General features: G+C 29.5%; 2 protein-coding genes across 2 annotated transcripts; both read right to left on the bottom strand.

Annotated features, from left to right (window-relative positions):
- Positions 1–6,355: 6,355 nt before the first annotated feature.
- LOC122270225 (uncharacterized) lies at positions 6,356–13,328 on the bottom strand. Its single transcript, XM_043046845.2, has 3 exons — positions 13,038–13,328; positions 10,114–10,341; positions 6,356–6,576 (listed from the first exon to the last, which is right to left on the bottom strand). Exons 1-3 carry the CDS (start codon positions 13,216–13,218, stop codon positions 6,521–6,523), a joined length of 465 nt encoding a protein of 154 aa, XP_042902779.1. The 5' UTR covers positions 13,219–13,328; the 3' UTR covers positions 6,356–6,520.
- An 8,760-nt stretch (positions 13,329–22,088) lies between these two features.
- On the bottom strand, positions 22,089–23,574 carry LOC107456002 (SCAN domain-containing protein 3-like). The gene is made up of 2 exons (XM_016073767.2): positions 23,319–23,574; positions 22,089–22,561 (listed from the first exon to the last, which is right to left on the bottom strand). Exons 1-2 carry the CDS (start codon positions 23,572–23,574, stop codon positions 22,089–22,091), a joined length of 729 nt encoding a protein of 242 aa, XP_015929253.2.
- Between the last annotated feature and the right edge of the window lie 346 nt (positions 23,575–23,920).

Below are 23,920 nucleotides of genomic sequence, written 5' to 3'. Positions count from 1 at the left end.
ATTTTTGTCATCTGGTTCATCTTACCAAGGAATTTCCAGAGAGTTTTTTTTTTTTTCAAAATTCCTCTTTCTTAGAAAATTATTGCGAATTTAAGTGCTTTTTCGCAATTTTTTAAGTGTTTTTGCTTAAAGATTTGATTATATTTATTCATTGTTGTTTCTCTTGCGAGATCTTTATTTTATATTCTTACGCTCCGAGTAGATGTCAATCAAAAAGAGCAACAACAAAAAAAGATTGAAAATACATTTTGACAAATACAAATCTTAACATCCATTGTGAAATTTAAAAAAATAAATAGAGAAAAAAAATAGTGCCTGGAGTCCCTCCATGCGGAAGAAGTTAAACTTCGCAACCTGCGACGTTAATTGTAGAAGAATCAGCAGTCGTAGAAGGATCACTAGTTCTATTCAACGACTCTTTTTCCTGCTCCCCTCGCTTCCGTGGTTGCCTCATCGTCTCGCCCTGGAAAATGTATTAATAATGTATGTGAATGCGTCATAATGTAATTTCAGAAGAGAAACAATCAATTGATATTCACAAGAGACGTACCTTGACATAACCTTAAATCCGTCGCATTGTCCGTGGGATTGTTTTCACTCATTTTTTACAATTGTTATCCACTAAATTTGAAAATAAAAAATACTACCCTATTAAATTATATGTGTATCAAAACAAACTAAAAAAATATTTATAGAAAAACAATACTTTTATTATTTTTATGCTAGTGAGAACCAAACAATATGGAAATGAATGAGGGAAAACTGGATCCTACCACGTGATTTCCCGGCCAATAAAAATGTAGCGTTAAACGTTTAACGCAACCTTGTTAGAAGTCGCAGAAGAAGTATAACTTAAAAAAAAATAAAAAAACGTTCTCCATTTGGGTTGTTGTAAGTATCTTCAATGAGTAGAATTATTTCGCATTCATTTATCCTTATTGCGTCTCACAATCTGAATTCATTAGGTTCTTTCGAGTACAGATGATTATCTTTCAAATATAGGTAATTCACTACGATTAACCCATTGATAAAATGTGATTACGCAAAGTTACAATAATAGTATATTTTGAAACCAAAATGTTTTGGTGGGAAATATTTATGTTTAATAAGAAATAACAATTATGAATGAGAAATAATCACGGGAGTTTGCGAACGGAGCATCCCAGTTTATGAAAAAAAAATTGTAAATGTTACTTATATTACAGTAATAACTACAATTATTTTCTTTTTAAAAAAATTTGTAAATTGAATTTTTAATGACTCTTGTAATTATGAAGATAAAAGAAGATGAACCATTTATCTCCATGAAAGTTTATTTTGAGAAAAGGCTAGTTTTCCGTGAGAACAAGAACCGTTTTTCTTCAGCACACCCCATCTTTACTGTGTAATAACTCCCGGGGACAATCGATTTTCTACTTTGTTGATTTGGCAAAACTTAATCTTCAAAATGCAATATCGCTATTTTTGAGAAAAGTGATCATAATCCGTTCTTCTCCTTTAATCTCTGAATAAAAAAATTTTTTTAAATATTCTGCTTAATCTCATCTTCATTATTCCCAATTTTTGACACCCTAGTTCCTCATTGTAAACACTATTCACATTTCTTTTTATGACACATCTTGCTTGTTTATAACGTAAAGATTAAATCAAAACCTTGATTTCAATATGAAGCAATATTTAAAGAACATTAAAGGAATATCAATGAAAACGAAATTTTTTATCTTTGAATTTTTGTTTCAACATAGATCAAATGAAATATATAAAAAAAAATAGTGACCGTCAGCAAATATGCAACTCCAAGCGTCTGGTAAATAATTACATTACCATCTAAAGCAATGCGTCATTAGATGGAATGAAAATTAACTTGTGTCTTAAACTTTACTCAAATTTTCAAATGATTTTTCTTTTTTCGAAATTTGACCAGCATACTGTTATATTAAGTGAAAACTGATGTAAACCGAAAAAGTAGATAGAGGAAGCTATAAAAGTTGTCAACTGTACCATTTTTGAGAAGCGTGCAAAAGCTTAACACTTTTCACTGATATCTTTTCTTTTGCTTTAATGTAGCTAAGTTTTTAAAAATTTAAAATCGAAAGAAAATATTAAAAAAATATGCAAATTTTGTTAATTAGCTTGCTATAGCGCTTAAACCTTGTTTCTGAATGTTCCAGGTGCACCAAATATGGGTGTACTCTGGGAAGCAGGAAGAAAATGAACTAATCTGTATTTAAAACGAGTAGTGGGAGCAGAAGAAACAAAATTAACATATAAATAGTTTCAAACTTCTATACATACATTTCTCTTACACGGCGACAAAAAAAGCCTCATTACAACTCCCCGAATGGCAACGATAGATAATCGACCAATGATTGCCACTAAAAATGTCACATGCCAAATCTAGCTGAGGTGGCTCAACATATAGCGCTTTTAAAAACGGAAACTGAAATAACCAGAGAGAGCATTCTCACCAAATGTGATCTCTTCCGAACTAATGATATCTATAAACGTAATGTCTCAAAATTATATTTATTACCAATATAAATGTCATTATATTGGTAATAAATATAATATCGGTAATAAATATCAATATAATTAATTAAACATACATTACATCTTGTTATGTGAAACATTGTTTTTTATCTGTATCTAAAACAATTTGTATGTGGCATGTTCTGTGTACCATGTAAACTATAAATAACGACACCAGATGGTGCATGTACTAGTATATAACTATTATGTTTAATTTCTCCCCTTCCTTTCTTAATAAATTTCATTGCAGAAAACTACTATTTTGCTAATGTTATTGCCTCCTTATAATTTCTTAACATGAAAAAATAGTTGTACAAAATTACAACTTAATATCTACTCATCGTCTCAACTGCATTGATATGTTTAGATTGAATTTTGGAGATGGAAAAAATTAAATCTTCTGAATTGATATTGCAATGAACCAATCCGATTTGGTGCTGTTGAAGAGGCAGAAAATATTAAGCTATAATTTTAATTTTTCTTACAACTAATCTTGTTAAGAAAGGACAACTTTCAAGAGCTCTACCACAAGCCGATCAATAAAATACTCAAATTTTTGAATTTTAAACATTCACGTTTTTAATAAGATTTTGCCATCTGGCTGTTGACTACTTTCTTACACCGCTAAAAGATTTAAGGTAATTCTGCCTTATCACCTTCTCTAATGAATACCAGAAGGATATACTACTAATACACCAAATTTTATCCCTAAGTAAATTTGCCATGTCGTACCCACCCATGTCAAACAAATCGTTCTGAAAAATTTAATATATTTCTCTATAATATCCAATATCTCAAAGTCTTTACTAAACCACTCTTTTTCTTTAAATATATAGAGATTTTTCATAATACTAGAGAAAAATATTTGTTTAAGACAAGAAAATATACAACAGTATTAAATCGGAAGCGAAAACATACTCTAAAATTTCAAAAACCGTGTTCTATTTCTATAAACTAATACTTTCAATATATCACAACGCATGTTATATGTATCTTCTTTATCTCTTACTGAATTTCTACAGAAAAAGAAGTAAAGAAGATCCCTTCGGATATATTTTATTTAGAAAAAATTATTTTTCTGCCCAAACATTGTAACCTTGTTCGACTAAGTTTAGTGCAAAATAAATTTCATTAAGAGAACAACTGTTTTGCGAATGTCATTGCGTTCTTCCAATTTCTTAACATGAATAGTTGTACAAAATTTTAGAATTATAACTTAATATCTTCTTATATTCTCCACTGAATAGATGTTTGGATTGATTTACAAAGATGGAAGAATTAAATCAGTGATCCAATCTGATTAGGTGCTGTAGACGAGTCAAAAAATATTAAGTTATAATTCTGAAATCTTTTTACAACTTGTCTCGTTAGAGATGGCAACAAGCGCTACTGCAGGAAAATCGATAAAATCTTTAATATATCTTTAAATAAATTTAATCATTAACGTTTATAATAAGAATTTTTAATCTTAATAATAGTTGTTGGTGATTTTCTGAGACTACCGCTAAAGGAATTTCTTAAATATATTTCTTATAACCGTTATTAAACCGCAGACCCAAATTTGAGTTTACAACTGCCAATTTTCAATTCAGTAGTTTCGTAATTTTGAACCCAATGCAAAACACAAGAAAATTCCTAGGTCAAATATTGGGGGAAATTCATCTTCGTGAAGAATTTTCATATGGAACTAACCGCTATTTGCGTTACATGGAGAGGAAAACCAGGAAACCTCAAGGTTAGTCTGACAGCAAGGAGATTCTAACCCATAATCCGTCTACTTCTAAGGATATTTTACATCTGAAATGTGGTCTGTGCTAACCAGGTGCGGAATTTACGTCGAGCAGCCATCGCTGGGATTCGAACCCGAGTCATCTAATTGGGATGCGAACGCTCTATCCCCTAAGCCACCACTGTCCCACTATAAAATTTAAAATACTTCAGACTTTATCAATCCTTAATGAATTACCTAAAGCTATACTACTAATACACTAAATTTTAATGCAAAGTTAATTTGCCAGCAAATCGTTCTGCGAAATTTAATGTAGTTCACTATAATCTGCACAGAAAGTATTTCCTAAGTCACTACTTTTCTTTAAATATGTAGAGATTTTTCATAATACTAAGGAAAATATTTATCGAAGAGAGGAAAATATACTTACAACAGTATTAAATCGGAAGAGAAAACATACTCTAAAATTTCAGAAAGCGTGTTCTATTTCTATAAACTAATACTTTCAATATATCAAAACGCAAGTAATATGAATCTTACATCTTCCTTATCCCTTACTGAATTTCTTCAGGAAAAATAAATAAAGAATATCCCTTCAAATATATTTTTACTTAGAAAAATTTATTTTTCTAACCAAACATTTTAAACTTGTTCAACTAAGTTTAATGTAAAATATTTCACTTTATATACTCGAAATCTTTTCGAATAATACAGCAATTTTTTATTTTTTAAATTTAAATAAAAGTAAAAAATTTAGCAATATATTCGGTTCTGACACCAAAAGTTTTGGTTGTTTTTCTGTTCTTTGAATGCTTAAAATTCGTGTTTCCAGGTGTACGTCGTATTGTATTTATGCAGATTTCATTTCCAATACATTTCAAGTTTATTAAAATACGACATTCAATGTGCTATGTTTATTTTTCACGTAGTTTTTTATTTCCTTGAATAAGATTAAATAAACTACAATAGGAATTCGTTCTCTCTTTTAAATACATAAAATTTACAAGGATGGTACAAATTATGTTTTCTCTTTCGCAATAAATAATTAAAAATTAAAGTAAATAAAAATAGTAGTTATTTATTAGAATTCTGTCTAAATTTCTATCTAAAAATCTAATTCTAAATTCTATCTAAACTCTATCGAAAAACTGGAAAAAATATCCACGAAGAATTACAATTATTTCTTTACTAAAAAACAACTTTAAAAAAAGCACCTTTTCTTACAATTTTAGACAACTAATTAGAGAATTTTAGCAAATTTTCAATTAGTTTGAGAAACGTGATAAAAGCTGAATTTTTGTCTAATTTCGCAACTTAATTTACGGTTAAAACTAATTAGTTTTAATATTTGAGGTCAACCCTATATACTATAACGATTGGCAGTTAGTCCATGATAATCCGATCATTAAAACAAAAGTTATTCACAGTGATGTTTTTCTTGTCATTTAATGTTTGCTAAAAATTATTAAAATATTCAAATTTGCAACTTTTATAACGATGAAAGATTACCAATAGCAGCGTCCATTAAGATTTGTTATTCTGATAATTTTTGGGGCAAATCAGTTTAAAGTAAAAACTTCTGACGCAAAAATTTTGTTGTGAAGATTTCGCATTGTTCAAGGTACAATAATGTCAGAAGTTGTTGTTTGGGTCGCTGACTCTTCTGAAATTAGCAATCTTATAACATAAAGTAAGGGGAATTCATTGAATTTGCAATATATATATTACGTCGACAAATTGTTCCACCCAAATATTAACTTCTCTGTAATTTTCACCTTGCATTCTCACTGAAAGCAAAATTACGTGATGTACTTAAGGCGATTGGCAACCAAATTACAGGTAAACTTATTTTACTGAGCGAGGTTTTTTGCTAATTCTAAATTGTTGGAAAAATTTTCATCTATAATATTTTTTATCGAAAATATAAAACTTTTTAGTTTTCAATTAGGTAAAAAAATTCTTAACCCTAAAAGTGTCATGATATTTTTAATTATATGTAAAATAAGACTTTGAGTGTGAAAAGGAATAGCAAACGATTAAACGATTTGAGCAAACGCTTCAACTAATGGAAATTTTTTCAATCGTTTTCTAATTTTTTACTTTTATTTTTGAGCAGTATAAAAAAATATAAAAGGTATCAAGTTCTAAAATATGAATACAGAATGAAAGGAATATAATGGAATATTAATTTTCATGTTGTAGAACATATTCCAGAAGAAACAATAAAAAGAATTATCATTTTGATGAAACTAAAGTTCGGAATCATTTTTCATCACACATCCAGCACTCAAACCCCATTCGTGCGCAAATATGATCACCTGCAAAAGATAACAGGAAAAAAAAAGCCATCAATGTAAACAAAAAAGAACACCTCAATTTCGGAAAATCTCATTCATCAATTACGTAGATACCTACGAAATTAGATGCATTCAGTTTTGGTTCTTTTCTGGCATTAATAAAGAACAGCGATGTCGTTTTTTGGGAATATCCGTAGGCTATTAATTAAGTAAATGAAATGCGTTCATTAGCATGAGACAATAAGCTTTCTGATGTGTAACTTGCAGGCATATTTATTCTATTACCATAATTTTCTATTAATTATGGATGGTTTTAATCTGGTTACAGATGCAATGTTCTAATTTATTTTGATTCCGTGTACTACTGTTTTGTGTTCTAGCGCTATTCTTTGTTCCTGTTCTCTTGCGACTAATTTTGTTGATGTATTACAGTTCGTTAAGAGAAATCTTTTAACTCGTTGAACGAAATGGCATAAATTAATTATATTTCTATGTTTATTAGGAAGTCATATTCGATTTAGTTTAACAGGAATAGATTTTGAAGTATGTAGAAGAATACACATTAGTTATAGAATTATGTCAGAAACTGAAACCTTATCTTCATAGAGCTTTGGTTGGAATTTTTAATTTCTGTTTAAGTAATTTTTATTTTTGTATAAACGTTTTCTTTGTACTTACTTGAAAAGAGAAATTCTATTAGTGATTGTTTTCCATAAAGTAAGAAATTAAAAAAGGCGTGTTGTCTAATTAGCAATAATACAAATCAGCGGTTCTCAAATGGTGTTCCGCGGAACCCAAGGGTTCCGAGATTTGGGAATTTTGTTTCAACAAGTAATCTTTTTGAAATCTGTAATTATATATCCAGTTAACAATCCATTATTTACTTAATATTTCTGTAATTTTTATGAAATTATTTAATTGAAGTGCTTGTCAAAAAAGAAATTTTAAAGGAATGTTTCTTTTCTAATAACAGTCTAATAAATGAATTATGAAAAGGATATCCATTTATGAAAAATTTCATTGGTGTTTTCAAATCGAATAAAAATACCCAAATTCGACAAAGAAGAAGTATGTTTCTCTGATAATCATTCTCAATTTTTATTTTCTTCCTTTTTCGTTTTTATGTTGATGTAAACCATATTTCAGCTCATTTATTTTCAGTTTATGCATACATTAAATTCAAATTAAGAACTTGACTGAATACCACTCTAGACCTGCGAATTCAACTGCCTGACTTAAAAATCAATTGTAAGACTAATATTGATAAAACGATAGAATGAAAAAATTTCATTCTTCACTCATTCACTACATATTTTCAAACTAATAAAATTCAGATCATTAGATATTTTCAAAAATATTAATAGTCTTTCAATAATGAATATATTCACAGTTGCTGATGAAACTTATACATTCAGACTCGGGGTTCCGCCAAAAGAAGCTCGTTCATTTTGAGTTCCACAGTCGAAAAGAAATTGGGACCCGTTGATATAAACATACGATCAATATAAATAACAAGCAAAATTTTAAAGAACAGAATTATTGTACAGAAACATTTAGGTTAAACTCTTTTTCCTTTAACTCATTCGTGCTTAGCATACTTTTAAAATCGAAACAATTTTTTTCTAAAGGCTAAATAAACCTAAAATTTTTAAAAAAAACTTTTTTATTAACATTTATCTAAAAACTATCCACCTTAGGCTACCGACTTATGTCTTAAAGCTAATCAAAGAACCGGGATCGTTGCGAAATATCGCCATGGATAAACATATCAACATACCTTGTTGAAAACAAACAATAACATACAGGGTGTTTCGTAATGGCCGCCTTTATTATATATTTTTAGAATTTTTGTCAGAAAGGAATTTAAAAAGCTCATTAAGGATCGTAATTCAATATTTAAACGAAAAATAATTTTAAAATACGCTTATCATTGAAAAAAAAAATTTTTTTTTAAGTTCACTTGTTAATATGTTAAGATGATTTACTTCAAACTGTATTTTTATGTTAAAATCAGTTCCATTTTGATTATAACAACAACAGTCAACTCTTTTTAAAAGCAGCGCAATAGTTTAAATAATCGGTTTACTAGTTTTCTCAATTGCGCTTACATGTACTCTAGATCAAAAATTTAAAATGCACGCATCATGTCATGACCATTAAACAATCATGTTTTTTTTTTTTAAATTTTTCATATTGAAACTTAATGATTTTAGCATTACTTGGACTCTTTTTCCAAATGTTTTTTTTTAATACTTTTTTCTGAGCTTTTTTTACGTACTTTTTTTCCGTGCTTCTAAATTTGCGACCCCTTATTTGCATAAGCTTTTCTTAACTTCATATTTTAGTTTGGATTCTAAAGAGCAATACACTTAGTGAAAAGTGTCCCGCTCTGTTAGCAGGTTTACCTATCAAAACTCTCTAGTAACATTCTTAACTTCTACGCTATTGCTACAACCACTTATTTGNAAGATGATTTATTTCAAACTGTATTTTTATATTAAAATCAGTTCCATTTTGATTATAACAACAACAATCAACTCTTTTTAAAAGCAGCGCAATAGTTTAAATAATCAGTTTATTACTTTTCTCAATTGCGCCTACATGTACTCTAGATCAAAAATTTAAAATGCACGCATCATGTCATGACCATTAAACGGTCATTAAACAATCATGTTTTTTTTTTAATTTTTCATATTAAAACTTAATGATTTTAGCATTACTTGGAATCTTTTTCCAAATGTTTTTTTTATACTTTTTTCTGAGCTTTTTTTGCTTACTTTTTTTCCCGTGCTTCTAAATTTGTGACCCTTTATTTGCATAAGCTTTTTTTAACTTCATATTTTAGTTTGGATTCTAAAGAGCAATACATTTAGTGAAAAGTGTCCCGCTCTGTTAGCAGGTTTACCTATCAAACCTCTCTATTAACACTCTTAACTTCTACGCAATTGCTACAACCACTTATTTTCATTGCATTGTAGGAATGATAATAATTTGAATAAAGTAAAATAATGAAGACTGCAATCGAACTTTCTATCTCCTTAAATTCAGTGCCAACGGTTAAATTTCAAAATAAAATTATTTTTGCTTTTAAACATAACTATACATAAGATTTAATTGAAAGCCTTAAATCTTCCATTTCTATTTGTAATATTTTCATTTATCCTTAAATTTCAACTACGGCTTTTTAAATTTACTACAAAATTTCATCAAAACATTCTCGCGACTCGGTTACGAAAGCAACAATCTGACAAAGCAGACTATATTTATTATTCGACTTACAAATAAATTCAAAATTAGGATACTTTTAAAATTAAGCTTAACTGTAGGATTTAATTGCTTATCTCGAATCTTAAATTCGAGAATTATCTCGAATTTCGATTTGGAATATTTTCTTTAATCCTTAAAATTCACCAACGGCGTTTAATTTTACGACCGAATTCCATCGAAATATCCTAGCGATTCTCTGTTACGAAAGCAACAGTCAAACAAAGCAGACGATAGTTATTATTCTACCTGCGTCGTTTGAATATGTAGTGAAGAGAAGTGAAGAATTCTTACATTTTGGTGGAAACTTCAGAGTTCTGAAACACGGGGAGGCATTCCGGAATTCCCCTTCGTCTTTTAAGATATCGTCATTTGAGGAATGCACTTTATGGCCGGCTTCTGCCTTTGAATATTGATCAGGGCTTGCAGTTTCTTCCATTAAGCCCCTCCCATTTCCGTTGATAGTGGGTGGATTTACGACAACTGATGTGTTGCCTTCCTCACTACAGCTGCAAACTTTACCTGTAGGGATTTATAAAAATCAAAAAATAATAATAAAATAGCCATTTACCTATCTTAATAAAATGTCTTTTATGAAGAAAGTTAAAGAAAGTGCAGCTAAGTTTTCGTGTTGATGAATATTTTTTAAAGCAAATGCAAAAACTTTTGGGGTAAAATCATTCTTCTTATTTTATTATTTATTATAATTATTTATTTCATGTTGTAATTGTTGAGCAAAGAAATTTTTACGCCATTTAAAGCTTTGTATTAAATAAAAAACCGTATAAGAACCGAATCGGTGAAATATTCCTTGAGAAAGGAGAATTTAGTAATTCGACTTTTTTAAAACATTTTAATTCAGACACAATTCGACCTTTTAACTCAAATTGTGTATTTTGCCATTTAAAATTACGCAGGTTAAAAGACTTTATACTTTACAAGTCAAAAAATGCTTTCGATTATTAATAAATAACATACTGAAAAAATAATAAATAAATCATTAAAATCCGTTTTTTGGAATTAATTTATGTTTGGATAAACGAGTTTAACAATTTTGACAACAATGTTTTAATTAAATTGAAATTGAATAACTAAATAAATTAAGTCATTTCGCAAAGGAATCAGTGAATTAAAAATTTCTTTAACAGACTGTAATACAGCAACAAAAAGAACATCTCTGCATACATCAACACTTATTAGTACTGAAATATAAAAGAAATTATAATACTGGAAATAATAAAAAAAATTAGAGCATTGTATATGAAACCATATTATAACGCCTGTTCCATCTATCATTAAGAGATAATTATGGCGTCGTTTTACGTTTCCGAAATAGTATAGGGAAATACGCAAAAAGTTAAATTGACTTGAAGTTGCCCACACTTTTAGTAAAACTAATGATACCGTATTTTAAAGATTGCTGCTATTCCTCCTTCCTCATAGTCAAAAATTCTAATTTGTCGAAAACAAAATAAGTTTATTCGATGATAGTGCTCCGTCTAAGTTCGTAACTTAATCGTCATCACTAATTATGAACATCACATATGTGATACTTAACCCGTTTCAAGGGCCCTAATAAAACCTATTGCCACAATACCTATGTAACTAAAATTAACTAAGAATCACTTTTTATTATTATCATATGATATATTCGCATCATATCATATATAATCATATCATATATGTCATATTTGTTAGTATCATATCATATATTAGGTGAGATCTTCAACCTTTAAAAATTCAATATCTTAATATATATAAATATCAAAATATTAATTACATATTAACTTAAAATTTGCTCAATTTATTCAACGTTTTTTATTTTGCTCTCTCAATAGATTGGACATCATTCTAGAGTTGTTTGTTCCAAATTTGATGGCATACTTTGCATACATTTACTCTGTTAATTTTAGATCTTAATAATAGTTTTAAGATGTGCTTTTCTAGTGCAGATATTCATTTTAATTTGATTCGTTTTTAAAAACGCACGAATTTTTTTTTTTTAGTTGAACTACTTATTTATAATAATTTTCTTTCTATTTGCACTTTTATCTCAATTTTTGATCTAAAAGCATTTCATAATTTCCAAGAGCTTTCTCTATTTAAAAGAACTAAAATCCACTAAAAAGTCATTAAATTGTATTATCACAACTAATCATAAAAACCTAAACAACTTAGAGCATTATGCAAATAATTCTACAACAGTAGGTCCATTTTAGTTCTTTGTCGTTCAGGTAATTCTTAAGAATAATTTTGTTCTAGCCGAAAACAGGGAAAATGACTCAGGTGAGATTTTCTAATAATAAGAAATCTAGATTGAAATATAAGTTCGAAGATTTTTCTAAATAAAATTTTTATATACAGCAAAGGTATTACAGTGCAGTACCCAATCCAAGGGACACATGCAGCCATAATACAAATAGGTTCATCAAATGATGCAATATCGCCTTCATTAATGATACCAGTACATATTGTATACGAAATTATCGTGTATATTATCTATAACTGTCATTATCAAATACGATAATATTGCAATCATTATAGATAACAAACCTTATCAAAAAGTTAACTTAGAGAATATTATACAAAACAATGAAGGGGGAATATACTTGAGGGTGCGCCTTGGCGAAATTGGCGACTTATGTTTGGCGCTATACTTGTTTGCCCGGAACGCCGTGGGAACCACAAACAAGACATTTATATCTATTACTAATTAAACCTTCATTCATACACCAGTCAATCACTGTTTTTTCTTCATTGTTATTAAAATCGTACAGAAACTTAAGATTTATCTTATTGACAGTATTCATTTTTAGTACCAGAAGCAAAAATAACCTTACCAGCCGGTATCCAAAGTAGAACTAACGGATCTCTGAAATTGCATTTAAAAATTCATTTAAAAACAGCGCTAAGTTCTAAACTAATCAGAATCACGATTAAAACCTGAACCAATCAGAATCACGATTGGTTTTCAACATCGCCCAGCTTGGTGATCGCGATCACAACTTGGCGGGGGCACCCTCAAGTATAGTCTACCCATCCATCGTGGTATATTGTTAAATAACGATAACTTTGACTGCACATACAATAGCTAATACATGAGCACTAATATTCGCCTAGTACCCACATAATTCAATTTACTCATAATTTTATTAAATGTTGTATCTCTACTTCGTTTTTATTTTACTTGAAATAAAAAATCGTAAGATGTTCGTTACTTTGATCAGCGTCCACATCTAATGTATTTTGCCAGTAAAGATGTGCTATTTTTCCATACATATCTTCCCACTTCTTTCGTATACGATGCTCCCTATATATTGCATCTTGTTGAATTTGACAGCTGTGTAGGTCAAAGGGTATTACACGAGGATATTCGTGCCATTTTTTTATCCGAGACATGATATTTAGTCTTAGAATTTCAGTTTTTTTTTTCCGTTTGAAATTTACGAGAAATTTAATGACAATCAAAACAAATAATAATTCTTGAAAATTTGACTTTTTTTTCAGCGCTGCCAATCCAGAAAAAAAAATTTCTCAAGGGTGCAACCTTTGGAAAAGCTGAACTAGATCAGTAATTTAACTTATGTATCACGCTGTCTCATTATACTAAAATGTACTGTCCCCAAAACAAAGCTTCTTCTGTTTGACTGGCAACGCCCTCTATGCAAATAATGGTTGAAATTGTCTGCTATGCCTTATCATCAGTTCTGGTTATATCTGGACAAAGCCAAATTATGATTTGGGCAAGCAAAATAAATATTTTCTTTAAATTATAAAATATAACACGTTAAAAAAATTTTTTCCAACTTAGTTTCAAAAAATCAAATAAGTTAAAACCGAAACCATGAATAGTTCCATAAGTTAGAGATGTTTTTAATAATTATTTATGCATCTCTAACTTCTGTTATTAAAATCAGTGAAAGCATTTAAAGTGATAAATAGAATTTAAAACAAATATTGTTACATTTAAAAATAGTAATTGCAAAGTATTGAATCATTTCAAAGGCACGATATCCTTTTTTACAGCATGAAAATCCAATTTGCAGTTCCAGGACTGATAATGTTGCTTATTATCTAATCTTAATAAAGTCTATCGTATGATTCGTACAAAGGAAGTGGTAGATTTTTTTATTTTTTTCCCACAAGAAAGCATTCCTAAGATACAGTAAAAGTAACGCTCTTCAGAACATTAAAGTTCTTAAATATGATTGTTCTTATTCTTTTGTTGCCTATGCAGCAATTACACGTTTCTTAATGTCGAAATTTACTAAGTTAATACAAATAATTTATTACGTTAGTAGCACACTCTAGATCACCAATGAATTACCTAACCAATGTTATATAAACAATTCATTTTAGTTATTAATAGTTCCTGTCTATTTTGATAATAAATAACGTACAATACTAACTTAAACGAAGTTTTTATTAGGCTAAGATCTTTTTCGATGTACCTTTTCTCAGCATTTAAATAAGATATTGCTTCAGTTTTTTCTCTCCACAGAATACTTACATATACATGTTTACACTGTGATAATTGTTAATACACATCTATGCTAGAATTTTTTTTTAAAAAATTATGAACTGAAGAGGACTTTTAATTTTTTTAAAGTTTCATCTTCATTGAGCGAAAATCTTTCATAACTCAAAAAGTATTCCTGTTAACGCTAAAAACTTATCACAGCATACAATTGATATAATCTCAAATATTCCTAAAAAAAATTTCAAAGCGATAACGTAAGTAGTTTCTTAGAAAAGGTACATCGAACATGCCGTACAGACTCCCCTTAAGACACTTAGCTGTGTCTTACAAACTTTCAATGAACAGGAACGCAGTAGTGAACAGGATAATATAAAGATGCCGAGTTCTGAAAATCGAGATTTAAAGAGTGAGGTTAGAATAAGTGTACAACAAGTGTATTTTTGAGATATTCGAGGGTTCAAACTGCAACCGCAACTACTCTGGGAATATTTGAAGTGTATTAGATATATCAGTAGAATAAGTCGAAATCATGCGTGGGAATTAATTTGAATAACAATGGTTCCGAAATTTTGGAATAACTAATTGAAATAATGCCCCGAGTTAAGATTTGATGAATATTTCATAATATGAACGATTTTATAGCTTACAGCTCTAATCAATCAAAAATAAGTTTGATGGCGCGTTCTAATGAATTATTTACCTTGAGTTTCCTACGTTAGATTATCACAAGTAAACTCAACGTTAATAATTTCGCAACGTATGGAACTGACGTCACCGAATTCATATTTTAAAAGGTATATAAAACAACGTGTTTCTTGTACTGATACTTACGCTTTTAAAGTATGTTTGTATTAACTTAATTGATGGAAATTCAACAAGAACTAATGAAATAAAATGTAAGTTATTCGCAAAAATTGTTTAATAAAATATTAGTGTCATTGCTAATTATTTTAGAGAAATTAATGAAGAAAATTAATTAAGAGAAGAATTAAATTAATGAAGAAAAGATACTTATTCATGAATCCAAACCATATGAAATTGCCATGTTGTTATTGACAACAATGATGCTTAGTTAATTTTGGTAATACGTACATACTAAAATGAAAAAATAAGTTTTGCACTAAAAAGCTAAACTAATAGAGAAAAAATATTTCTTCATCTAGAAAAACCATAAGAAATCACCTTATTAATGCAAATGATGCTTGATTAATTTTAGCAATAGTTCCTTTTACTATTATCTTAATTGGGGCTTTTAAATAATAAGTACTTATTATACTAATATTTTCGTTATGATAACTGTATGGAAATAGGTTTTGGTGACCCACCGAAAGAGATGCGTACGGGAGAATATATGTTGATTATGGTAATTTTTGACTATTGGGATTTTGTCTCGCACTATTATTATGCTAAAAGACACTGCATATAATTATCTTCATTTTATTTTACTTCTAAAAGCATGATTTTCTTCATCTGATAACATAAAACCACTGGAAAAAGAAACAAATAAAAAAAAATAGGAATTGTTTGACTTTATTAGTTGTGTTGGTACATGTGTTAGTCTTGTTCGGGGTTTCGTAGTATTAATTAATATTCATTTATTAAGCATTTACTTTAATTTTCACGGGTATTCAGCTGGAGGTAAATATTTTGAATACATCAACATGACAAAATACATTTCAATGTCTAGTTTTAAATAGAATTTTCAAATACAATCGTTGGTTCATTCTAATTTGTTTGAATTATTCTTGAATCGTAACATGAGCTTGGATCCATTTAGATATAGTTTCATTTGCATTTGACACCAAATTAAGTTACTATCATATCATACAGGAATGGTAATATTTGATAATTATCATATTTCCGTATTTTAAATTATTAGCCCCTTGAATTGATAAATTATTTGACTAAAGTTGTACATCCTGCCTTCAACTACTCTATAACTGCATTTTTGATTTCATAAGCTGATTGAATGAAGCAAAAAAATCTGAATATAGCGCACATATAACTAAGTAGCGAAGTAGAAACAAAAATAAAATATAACTTTGCGCTGCTTATGAATAAAGCAGAACAACGTTAATGAAGATCAAATTAAATTACAGAATTGGACAAGAAGATTAGGTATAACTTTGTGCTACGTATGAATAAAGCAAAACAGCGTGAATAAAACCTAATTAAAAGAGCAGAAATGGACCGTCCATTTCTGAACCTTTTATTTGTGCTTTATTCAAGTTGTTGTGATTTATTCAGGTTGTTGTGCTTTATTCAGGTTGTTGTGATTTATTCAGGTTGTTGTGATTTAATCAGGATGTTGTGATTTATTCACGTTGTTGTGATTTATTCAATGTATACACTATCTTCATTCACAATCTAATTTTTATATTTATTTCTCTATACAACACAAAAAAATAACGATTTAATTACCATTTTTAATGCTGTTGCTAAATTTTTATTGGGCAGAAAATCATATGTAAGGTTCTTTAATTATCAAAATAGATCCAGTTTTCTTTCATTACAATTAGCTTCAAATTAATAAAAGTCTTAGAGAAAAATTTTTTTTTACATTTTTACAATTCGCGAACGCAGTGACCTATAGGGGGCGCTGTTATTTGAGACGAATGACTGCTAGCAGGACAACACGTTCGGTTCAGTTGCTCTTGAGATTTTTTCAGTGTAGCATGGTTATGTTCCTTCTTTATTGCGACATATTAAATGTGAACTAGAAACTTGGCTAACTGGAAATAAAAAGAAGAACACTTGTTTATGTAAACAAATGCCACGTTACAACAACCAATCAGGATCAAGGTACCCACACTACGTCACTTGCAGCGATTCCATTCTCGACAAATTGCTCTACTAAACTTAATGATGTCAATTTAAACTTTACATCCCATAATTTTCTGAATCAAATAACTTCAAACTTTAAAGTATGTAAAGTCTTACGTAGTTTAAGTTATACAGTGAAACNTGTACGTAATGGTTTATTCATAGAAGATTCCCGGGGAATTAAAAATATGTCCGTATTGAGAGGCGTCCGTTTTGCAGGAGTGTCCATAACAGGAGGTTTCACTGTAATTAATTTATAAAATGTAGTTTAATTTTGAAAAACAAGTTTTTTGACAACAATTTTTAAAGAAAAGTTTAAAATTTCAATAAAAAAAGAATCCATATCTATAAACTAAAAAACATAAAAGAAAGAATGTTTATAATAAAAAAATTAACCCTGAGAATTCTTCATTTTGAAACGAAAACTTTCATATATAGTAGATTTTTCCCCCTTTAATCTTAATCAGACGTAGAAAACCATTCTATAAAGAACTACTATCATCAAATTAGAAAGAAAAATTTTACAAGTAAATTTTTTATTATAAAATCATAACCAGCTTCAAAAGTCCGGAGAATCCCAAAATAAAATAATCTTTGATTCAAAAATTTTATTTTCAAATAATATATGCATACATTATCACTTCATAACTTTAAAATTTTACATTTGTAAGGACTCGATATAAAATTTAATATGTAACTTAAAAACAGTAAAGCTGAATTCTAGTTAAATTTGATCACTCAAAATTTAAAAAAAAAAAATTACTTACCAAGAAAACATTAAAAACTTGTTAGTAATCACCACAAATGTACTGGTTCAAGTAAGTCTGATGATCCCTTACTGTTGTTTTCCGAATTATATATATCCAGAAATATATACTATTCTATAGAGAAGAATGTGCAAGAACTGTTACAGTTCTTCAACCACAATTAGTCATCGAAATGAAGTAGGAAAGGGGCTTAGTAAGATTCAGAGCAAAAGCAAAAATGGAAAATCCAAATTGAAAGGGAGAATGATTAAAATTTTCCCCTGAGCAGGGGCGTACGCAAGGGGGGTAGGGGTTTAACCCCCCCCCCCCCTTGAGCTCAGACAAAGTGAATTTACAAAATAATACAGACAAAAATAAAAATTTTAGTAGAAATTATGCGGGTTAATATTTTTTAAGACTATATATTTTTATTTGCCTTATGCCTACTTTTTTTTTCTCACGGTATTTCTCAGAATACTGATAAAACATTTACTATAATAGGGTTGTATTTTTGAAACCAAATTCACGTGATACTGTTACGGGCGAGCCCCGATCACTGGTTCCTTTCTGACCTGCCAGTCGCGATAGTTTTCGAGACTGGCTGGCATTCGCGAGGTCTGGAATCCTAGACGTTCTGTCGTCTTTGAGACAATTCGAGAATTTTGTAGATGCGGTNTAGAATGAATGGATTGGCGCTCTTAAGCATTCATAGAAAATTTACCCCAGCTGTCGAAGACATTTTAAACGAACTTGCAAAAAAACCCCGTCGTTTGGATATTACAGTATAAATCAATAAATTTTTAGCGTGTTTGTATACTGGTTTAATTCCCTATTTGTTGGTAAGTCATTTTTTAGTTAAATTCATTGGTTTTCTATGGAATATTCACATTTATATGGTTATTATTTAGGTAGCTGTTACAGTATGAGTAGTTTTTTCTGGCTTGATTTATTCCTACTTTTTAATAAAAATAAAATATTTTACCTCTTATTATAAAAAAAATTATATTCTTAAACTTAAAAAATAAAAACAAAATTTAACTAAACAATGTTGTCGAAATAAAAAGTCAAAATTGTCTAGCTGTCTAAATTAGGGAAGTAATAGTGCTATATTACATACTCGAATTTCTTTTAGTAATTTCTGAAAATTATGAACCCTTGAAAAAATTCTGCGTACGCCACTGCCCCTGAGAGGGAAAAGGGTACAAGAACTGTTTTTACTTTTATTTTAGGTGCCCAAGGTTGTTACGGTGGCATAGAATTGTCGTGTCTAAGACGTTACTTTTTTACTTATTTTGTTTAATTAAATTTGTTGTTAAATGTTGTTTAACGCGTCTAATTATTATTTACATCGAAATCCTTACTGACTCAAATATCTTCATTTTAATTTACAGTGAACTGAACATTAAAAAATTCGTTTTACCGTAATGTAACATCCGTAATAGTATGCGATCACGAAATCGAAAGTTCTCAGTTCACCGAAATGATGTTGGAAGTTCGTTGAAAAGGAAAGCATTAATGAAAAAATGTTCTTGAAATTATGCTTCACTCCTGTTTCAAAATTAGATTTACTGATGTGTTCCAGATTGCTTTGTCAAGTTCTTCAGCTTTTCTCTTAGAGAAATTTTGTTTTGTATAAGGTTAAGGAAAATACACGTCCTACCTATGCTGTTGTTCTGTTGGAACTGAATGAAAACTTAATGAAGTAGCCTGAAAAAGTTTCGCCTCGATAGCGAATATATTTCGTTATCCTTTATTGAACGGTATTTGCGTGTAATTTTTATTTGTCATCTTTTCTTAGAACCATTCTCAGCGAATTATTAAGTTTAATTTTTTTTAATTAAAGGATTGAAATGGAAATTTGTGTTCCCAGAAATAAGATTTCTTATTATAAGCTTTATGCAAAAATGTGTCCAATTTACAAATTCTATTAAGATTATGCATAAGAAATTATAAAACGCCAATATGAAGATATGAATTAAATTTTCACTTTGTTACCAAGTGTATTTAAAAAAATATAGTGTACTTTAAATACACCACTTTGGATAAGTATATTAAACGTATTTTTATAATAACCAACAATTAAAAAGGTATTTGAAAAACAAATATGATGGAGTTCCACATGAAACTACAATGATTACTGAGAAAATTTATTAGATTTAACTTTAATCATCGGTAAAATAGGGAACTAAATTAGTGGAACCAAATGAAAAATTTTAGAATATTTTAATTTTTATGTAGCAATCTGTTAATCATTAAGAAATAAAATATTATTTAGTAGCTATCATGGAATTCGGAGAGCGAAGCGAGAAGGGATTGGTTACCCCTAGTCTCTAATCCCCCTCTTTTTGGTGCTTATAAACCATTCCCCGAAACTATTTCTGCTTTTTCAACATTGATTAGCTTAATTTAAGTAGGCTTATTTTATCACTAGAGTTTTTAAAAATAAGTTAGACTTTAGTTGAACAAAATCTATAACTTCATTTAAAATTATTCTATGATGTTATGACCATCGCATAGATATTAAATGAAATTTTAATAAGCATTATTTAATCTTATGTTGTGCTGTGCGCAAAAGAAAAAAAATGAACCACCCTGAATAACTTTTGATCTAATTAATAATTGATTTGAGGGGACCTCAAGTATGCTAATTAATAATTGTGTCCAAAAAAGTGTCGAGATATAGGGAAATACGCAGAAAAGAAAATTAACATTAAGGGGTCCAAACTTTGGATCGCTCTCCTGACCAAACTATAGGGACCATATTTCCAAGATTGCGGCTATCATTTATATTTTGGGTGCAAGAAATCCAGTAGGAAAAAAAGTATGTTTTATTCAGAGAAAATACGTTTTTGTGTCTAATTTCGTAAATTAAAATACCGTCTCCACTAATAAATGTACTTGAGGTCACTCCTCAAACCATTAAAATTGAGATCTAGAACATCATGATCCGATCAATTAGATCAAAAGTTATTCAGAGAGGATTTTAGTTATTAATTTATTTTGCGCACTGTACATGTGACAATAAAGATCTTTCTTCATGCATTAATGAATCTATATAAAGAAATATTTCCTTTAAAATAACAAAAGATAATTGCCCTGGAATAAATAATAATAAAAGAATGAACAATAATATTATGTACTAGAATGAGTGATAATAAAAGATAATTATTCAAGAATTATTTTTACTTTTGTTTGATTTTATATCGTGCGCATGAACTTAATTGATTGCTTAAAAAATTTAATAATGCCAAAAAGATGTGAAATATCCCTAAATAAAAAATATCGCACTAAAATAAAAATACAAAACAAAGAAACTGATTGTGTGAAGTTTTTATTTAGTTCGTTTGGAATCTTTGAAAAAATATCATAACTTTTATCCATCATATAAAGATATAAAAAAAAAACGTGAGCTTCTTATATGCATAATAAATTTTGCACCGAAATGTTTTTTTCACAATCCTCTAAACCACTACGATTTTCATTAAATTCATGTCAACAAGACATAATGAAATAGCTTTTTGTCAGTTCTGACATAATTAAAGCAGAGACTTTTTCAATTTGCCCAAATTAAGACAGTAAAAAAAAGTTGGAATTTAATTAGCTATCTCTCTTCGATTTTTTTTCCCCTGTGAGAGAGAAGAGCTCGATTAGAACTCTGAAATGTTATTCGTCATACGTAATATTCAAAAGTATAAAACCTTCTTCATGACACACTTTCTTTTTTTAAAAAAATTATCATAATACTAAAATTAATCTGCAGTCAGCTTTGATTATCATGAAATGTACTTCGGCAACACTCTTTGCACATATTTAATGAAGCAATACATTTTTGTATTAATGAAAGGAAGGAAAAATATTTAAAACACATATTAAAGAAGTGCAGCAGTAACAGGGAGAAAAAGGCAAAATCTTGCAGCGAAGCATTTAGTCTTAACCTACATCAGTGATTATCAAACTTATTTCTTTTACCGCCCCCTTTGAAAATCAATTATATTTCAGCGCCCCCATTTTTTATACACCCCTAAAACTTAAAAACCACAATTTCATTACTTTAATTAATTTAGTTATATGTATTAGTTGGTTCTGATGCTTAAACTTACATTCTAAACTGGAAATTTTTACCTGTGAGAGCAAATAAAACCCAACTTTATAATATTAACAATATATTTTAATCAAATTAAAAGAAACAATATAAATATATAACCAGTTTTTACACTAATCTAATGAGATGGATGAATTTGATGATATTTAATAAGTTTGTCGATGTCAGGTTCGATTTTACTCAAAAACAGTCGTAAATCGCCGCGTTTGGTAACTTGCAAATGATTTCTCTTTTTAGTAAGCAGCGTTGTCACAGCGCTAAATCCACGTTCACACAAATATGACGATGGGAATGCTATCAAAGATCGTTCAACGATAGACCACAATCCAGGGCACAACTGCGGAATTGACTTTTGTAGCCAAAATTGTTGGTAGCCATTTTTGTATTTGATTTTTATTTCCTCATTCGTTGTCAGTTCTATAAGTTCTTCTTCCAACTGGGGTGATATTGCTATGTTGACATTTGAAAAAGGATCTAACACCCAGTCTGGTATTTCCAATTTCAAAATGTCCTGGAATCTTTCAATGAAATCACTGTGAAGATTTTCCAAATGTTGGCAGTGGACGAGCAAGTCGTTGTTGTTGCAGGATACTGATAAATTAGGAAAATTATGGAACTCACATCTGCCGATATTCTTTTTGTGTAAGAGCAGCTTGGCTACGAAAGCAGCGACGACATTTTTTTGTTTTTATTGTCAAGTCATCGCCTTGAAGTTGGAGATTCATATCATTAAGCAATGTATAAGGGTTTGTCAGGTATGCGATATCATTCTTTAATGTGATGAGGTTTTCGCGCAATTCTGCGTCCTTGTTTTCCAAGAACTCTATGACAGAGTCAAACAGATTGTAAAAACGAGTCGGACAATTTCTTTTTGATAGCCAACGCACTTCTCTATGAAAGATCAATCTGTTGAAATCTTCATCATTATCAACACAAAGCTAATTAAATAATCTGTCATTTAAAGAGTTGTTTCGGATTTTATTGACTGCTCTGATGACATGTTGCAATGATTGAAATAGTCGTTCACTTAAATTTCTAGCAACTAAATGCTGTCGATGTCTAACGCAATGTACAGCAAGCACATCAGGAATTTTCTTTTTTAAGTACGATATGAAGGCTGGAGCACCATCTGTAGCAGCTGATATAATATTCTTCAACGGAATTCCTTTTTTATTACAAAACTTTTCCAGTGTTTTAAATACAGTTTCTCCTTTCGCGTCTGCCTCTAAATTTCTAGCAAATCAAAGTTCTTGACATATTTTTTCATCTTTAATAAATCTCACGTAAGACAACAACCATGCTTCATTAGTTAGTAAAGTGGACTCATCCAACTGAATTGAAAATTTACTAGTCTTCATATGATTGCACAATGACTTTTCAATGTTTTCAGCCATTTCATCAATTCGTCTTTGGACAGAACTATTGCTCAAAGGCATTTTTCGAATTATATCTGCCGCCGGTTTATGGAGCACAGTAGTTATAACTTCTTTTATTGCCGGCAAAATTAACGTTTCTCCGATGGTGTGTGGTTTACCTGTTTGAGCAATTAACAGAGAGATATTGTATGAAGCTCGAAGTCCGTCATCGTCATACTTAGCAGCCATCGAAAAAGTTTCGATACACTTGGCTGAGCATTATGCTTCTTTTCCAGATCTTGAAAATAGGCTACATTTTTGTCCTTCTTATCCGGATGCAATTTATTCAAATGATCCTGAAGTCTTAAAGGCTTCATCGCTTCGTTCTGGTGCATTGTAATTAAGGTAAAATTGCTCTAATTTTTTAACTATCATCGATCATGTTCCTTTATCTATCCGCAGAAACTTGTTACAACTTGATTGCATACGGTGCGCGGGCTATCCTACGAAATCTATGTTAAGTATTTTAAGTTTTTATAACATCATACAGGGTAGAAATGTAAACTAATTATTTGTTATTGTGTAGTAGGTGGGT

Source organism: Parasteatoda tepidariorum, chromosome 3 (genome assembly GCF_043381705.1).
Source record: "Parasteatoda tepidariorum isolate YZ-2023 chromosome 3, CAS_Ptep_4.0, whole genome shotgun sequence".
Lineage (NCBI taxonomy): Eukaryota > Metazoa > Arthropoda > Arachnida > Araneae > Theridiidae > Parasteatoda > Parasteatoda tepidariorum.
This window is presented reverse-complemented; position numbering and strand designations above follow the sequence as displayed.

Bases quoted from the DNA above. Each gene is read 5' to 3' on its own strand.
- LOC122270225 (XM_043046845.2), bottom strand. From the start codon at position 13,218: ATGTCTCGGATAAAAAAATGGCACGAATATCCTCGTGTAATACCCTTT. The intron at 10,342-13,037 runs GTAACGAACATC...AAATCCCTACAG, and splicing joins AGATGTGGACGCTGATCAAA to GTAAAGTTTGCAGCTGTAGT. The intron at 6,577-10,113 runs GTAAGAATTCTT...TATCTTTTGCAG, and splicing joins TCTGAAGTTTCCACCAAAAT to GTGATCATATTTGCGCACGA.
- LOC107456002 (XM_016073767.2), bottom strand. From the start codon at position 23,574: ATGGCTGCTAAGTATGACGATGACGGACTTCGAGCTTCATACAATATC. The intron at 22,562-23,318 runs GTAAATTTTCAA...CTAATTTATCAG, and splicing joins GTGCAATCATATGAAGACTA to TATCCTGCAACAACAACGAC.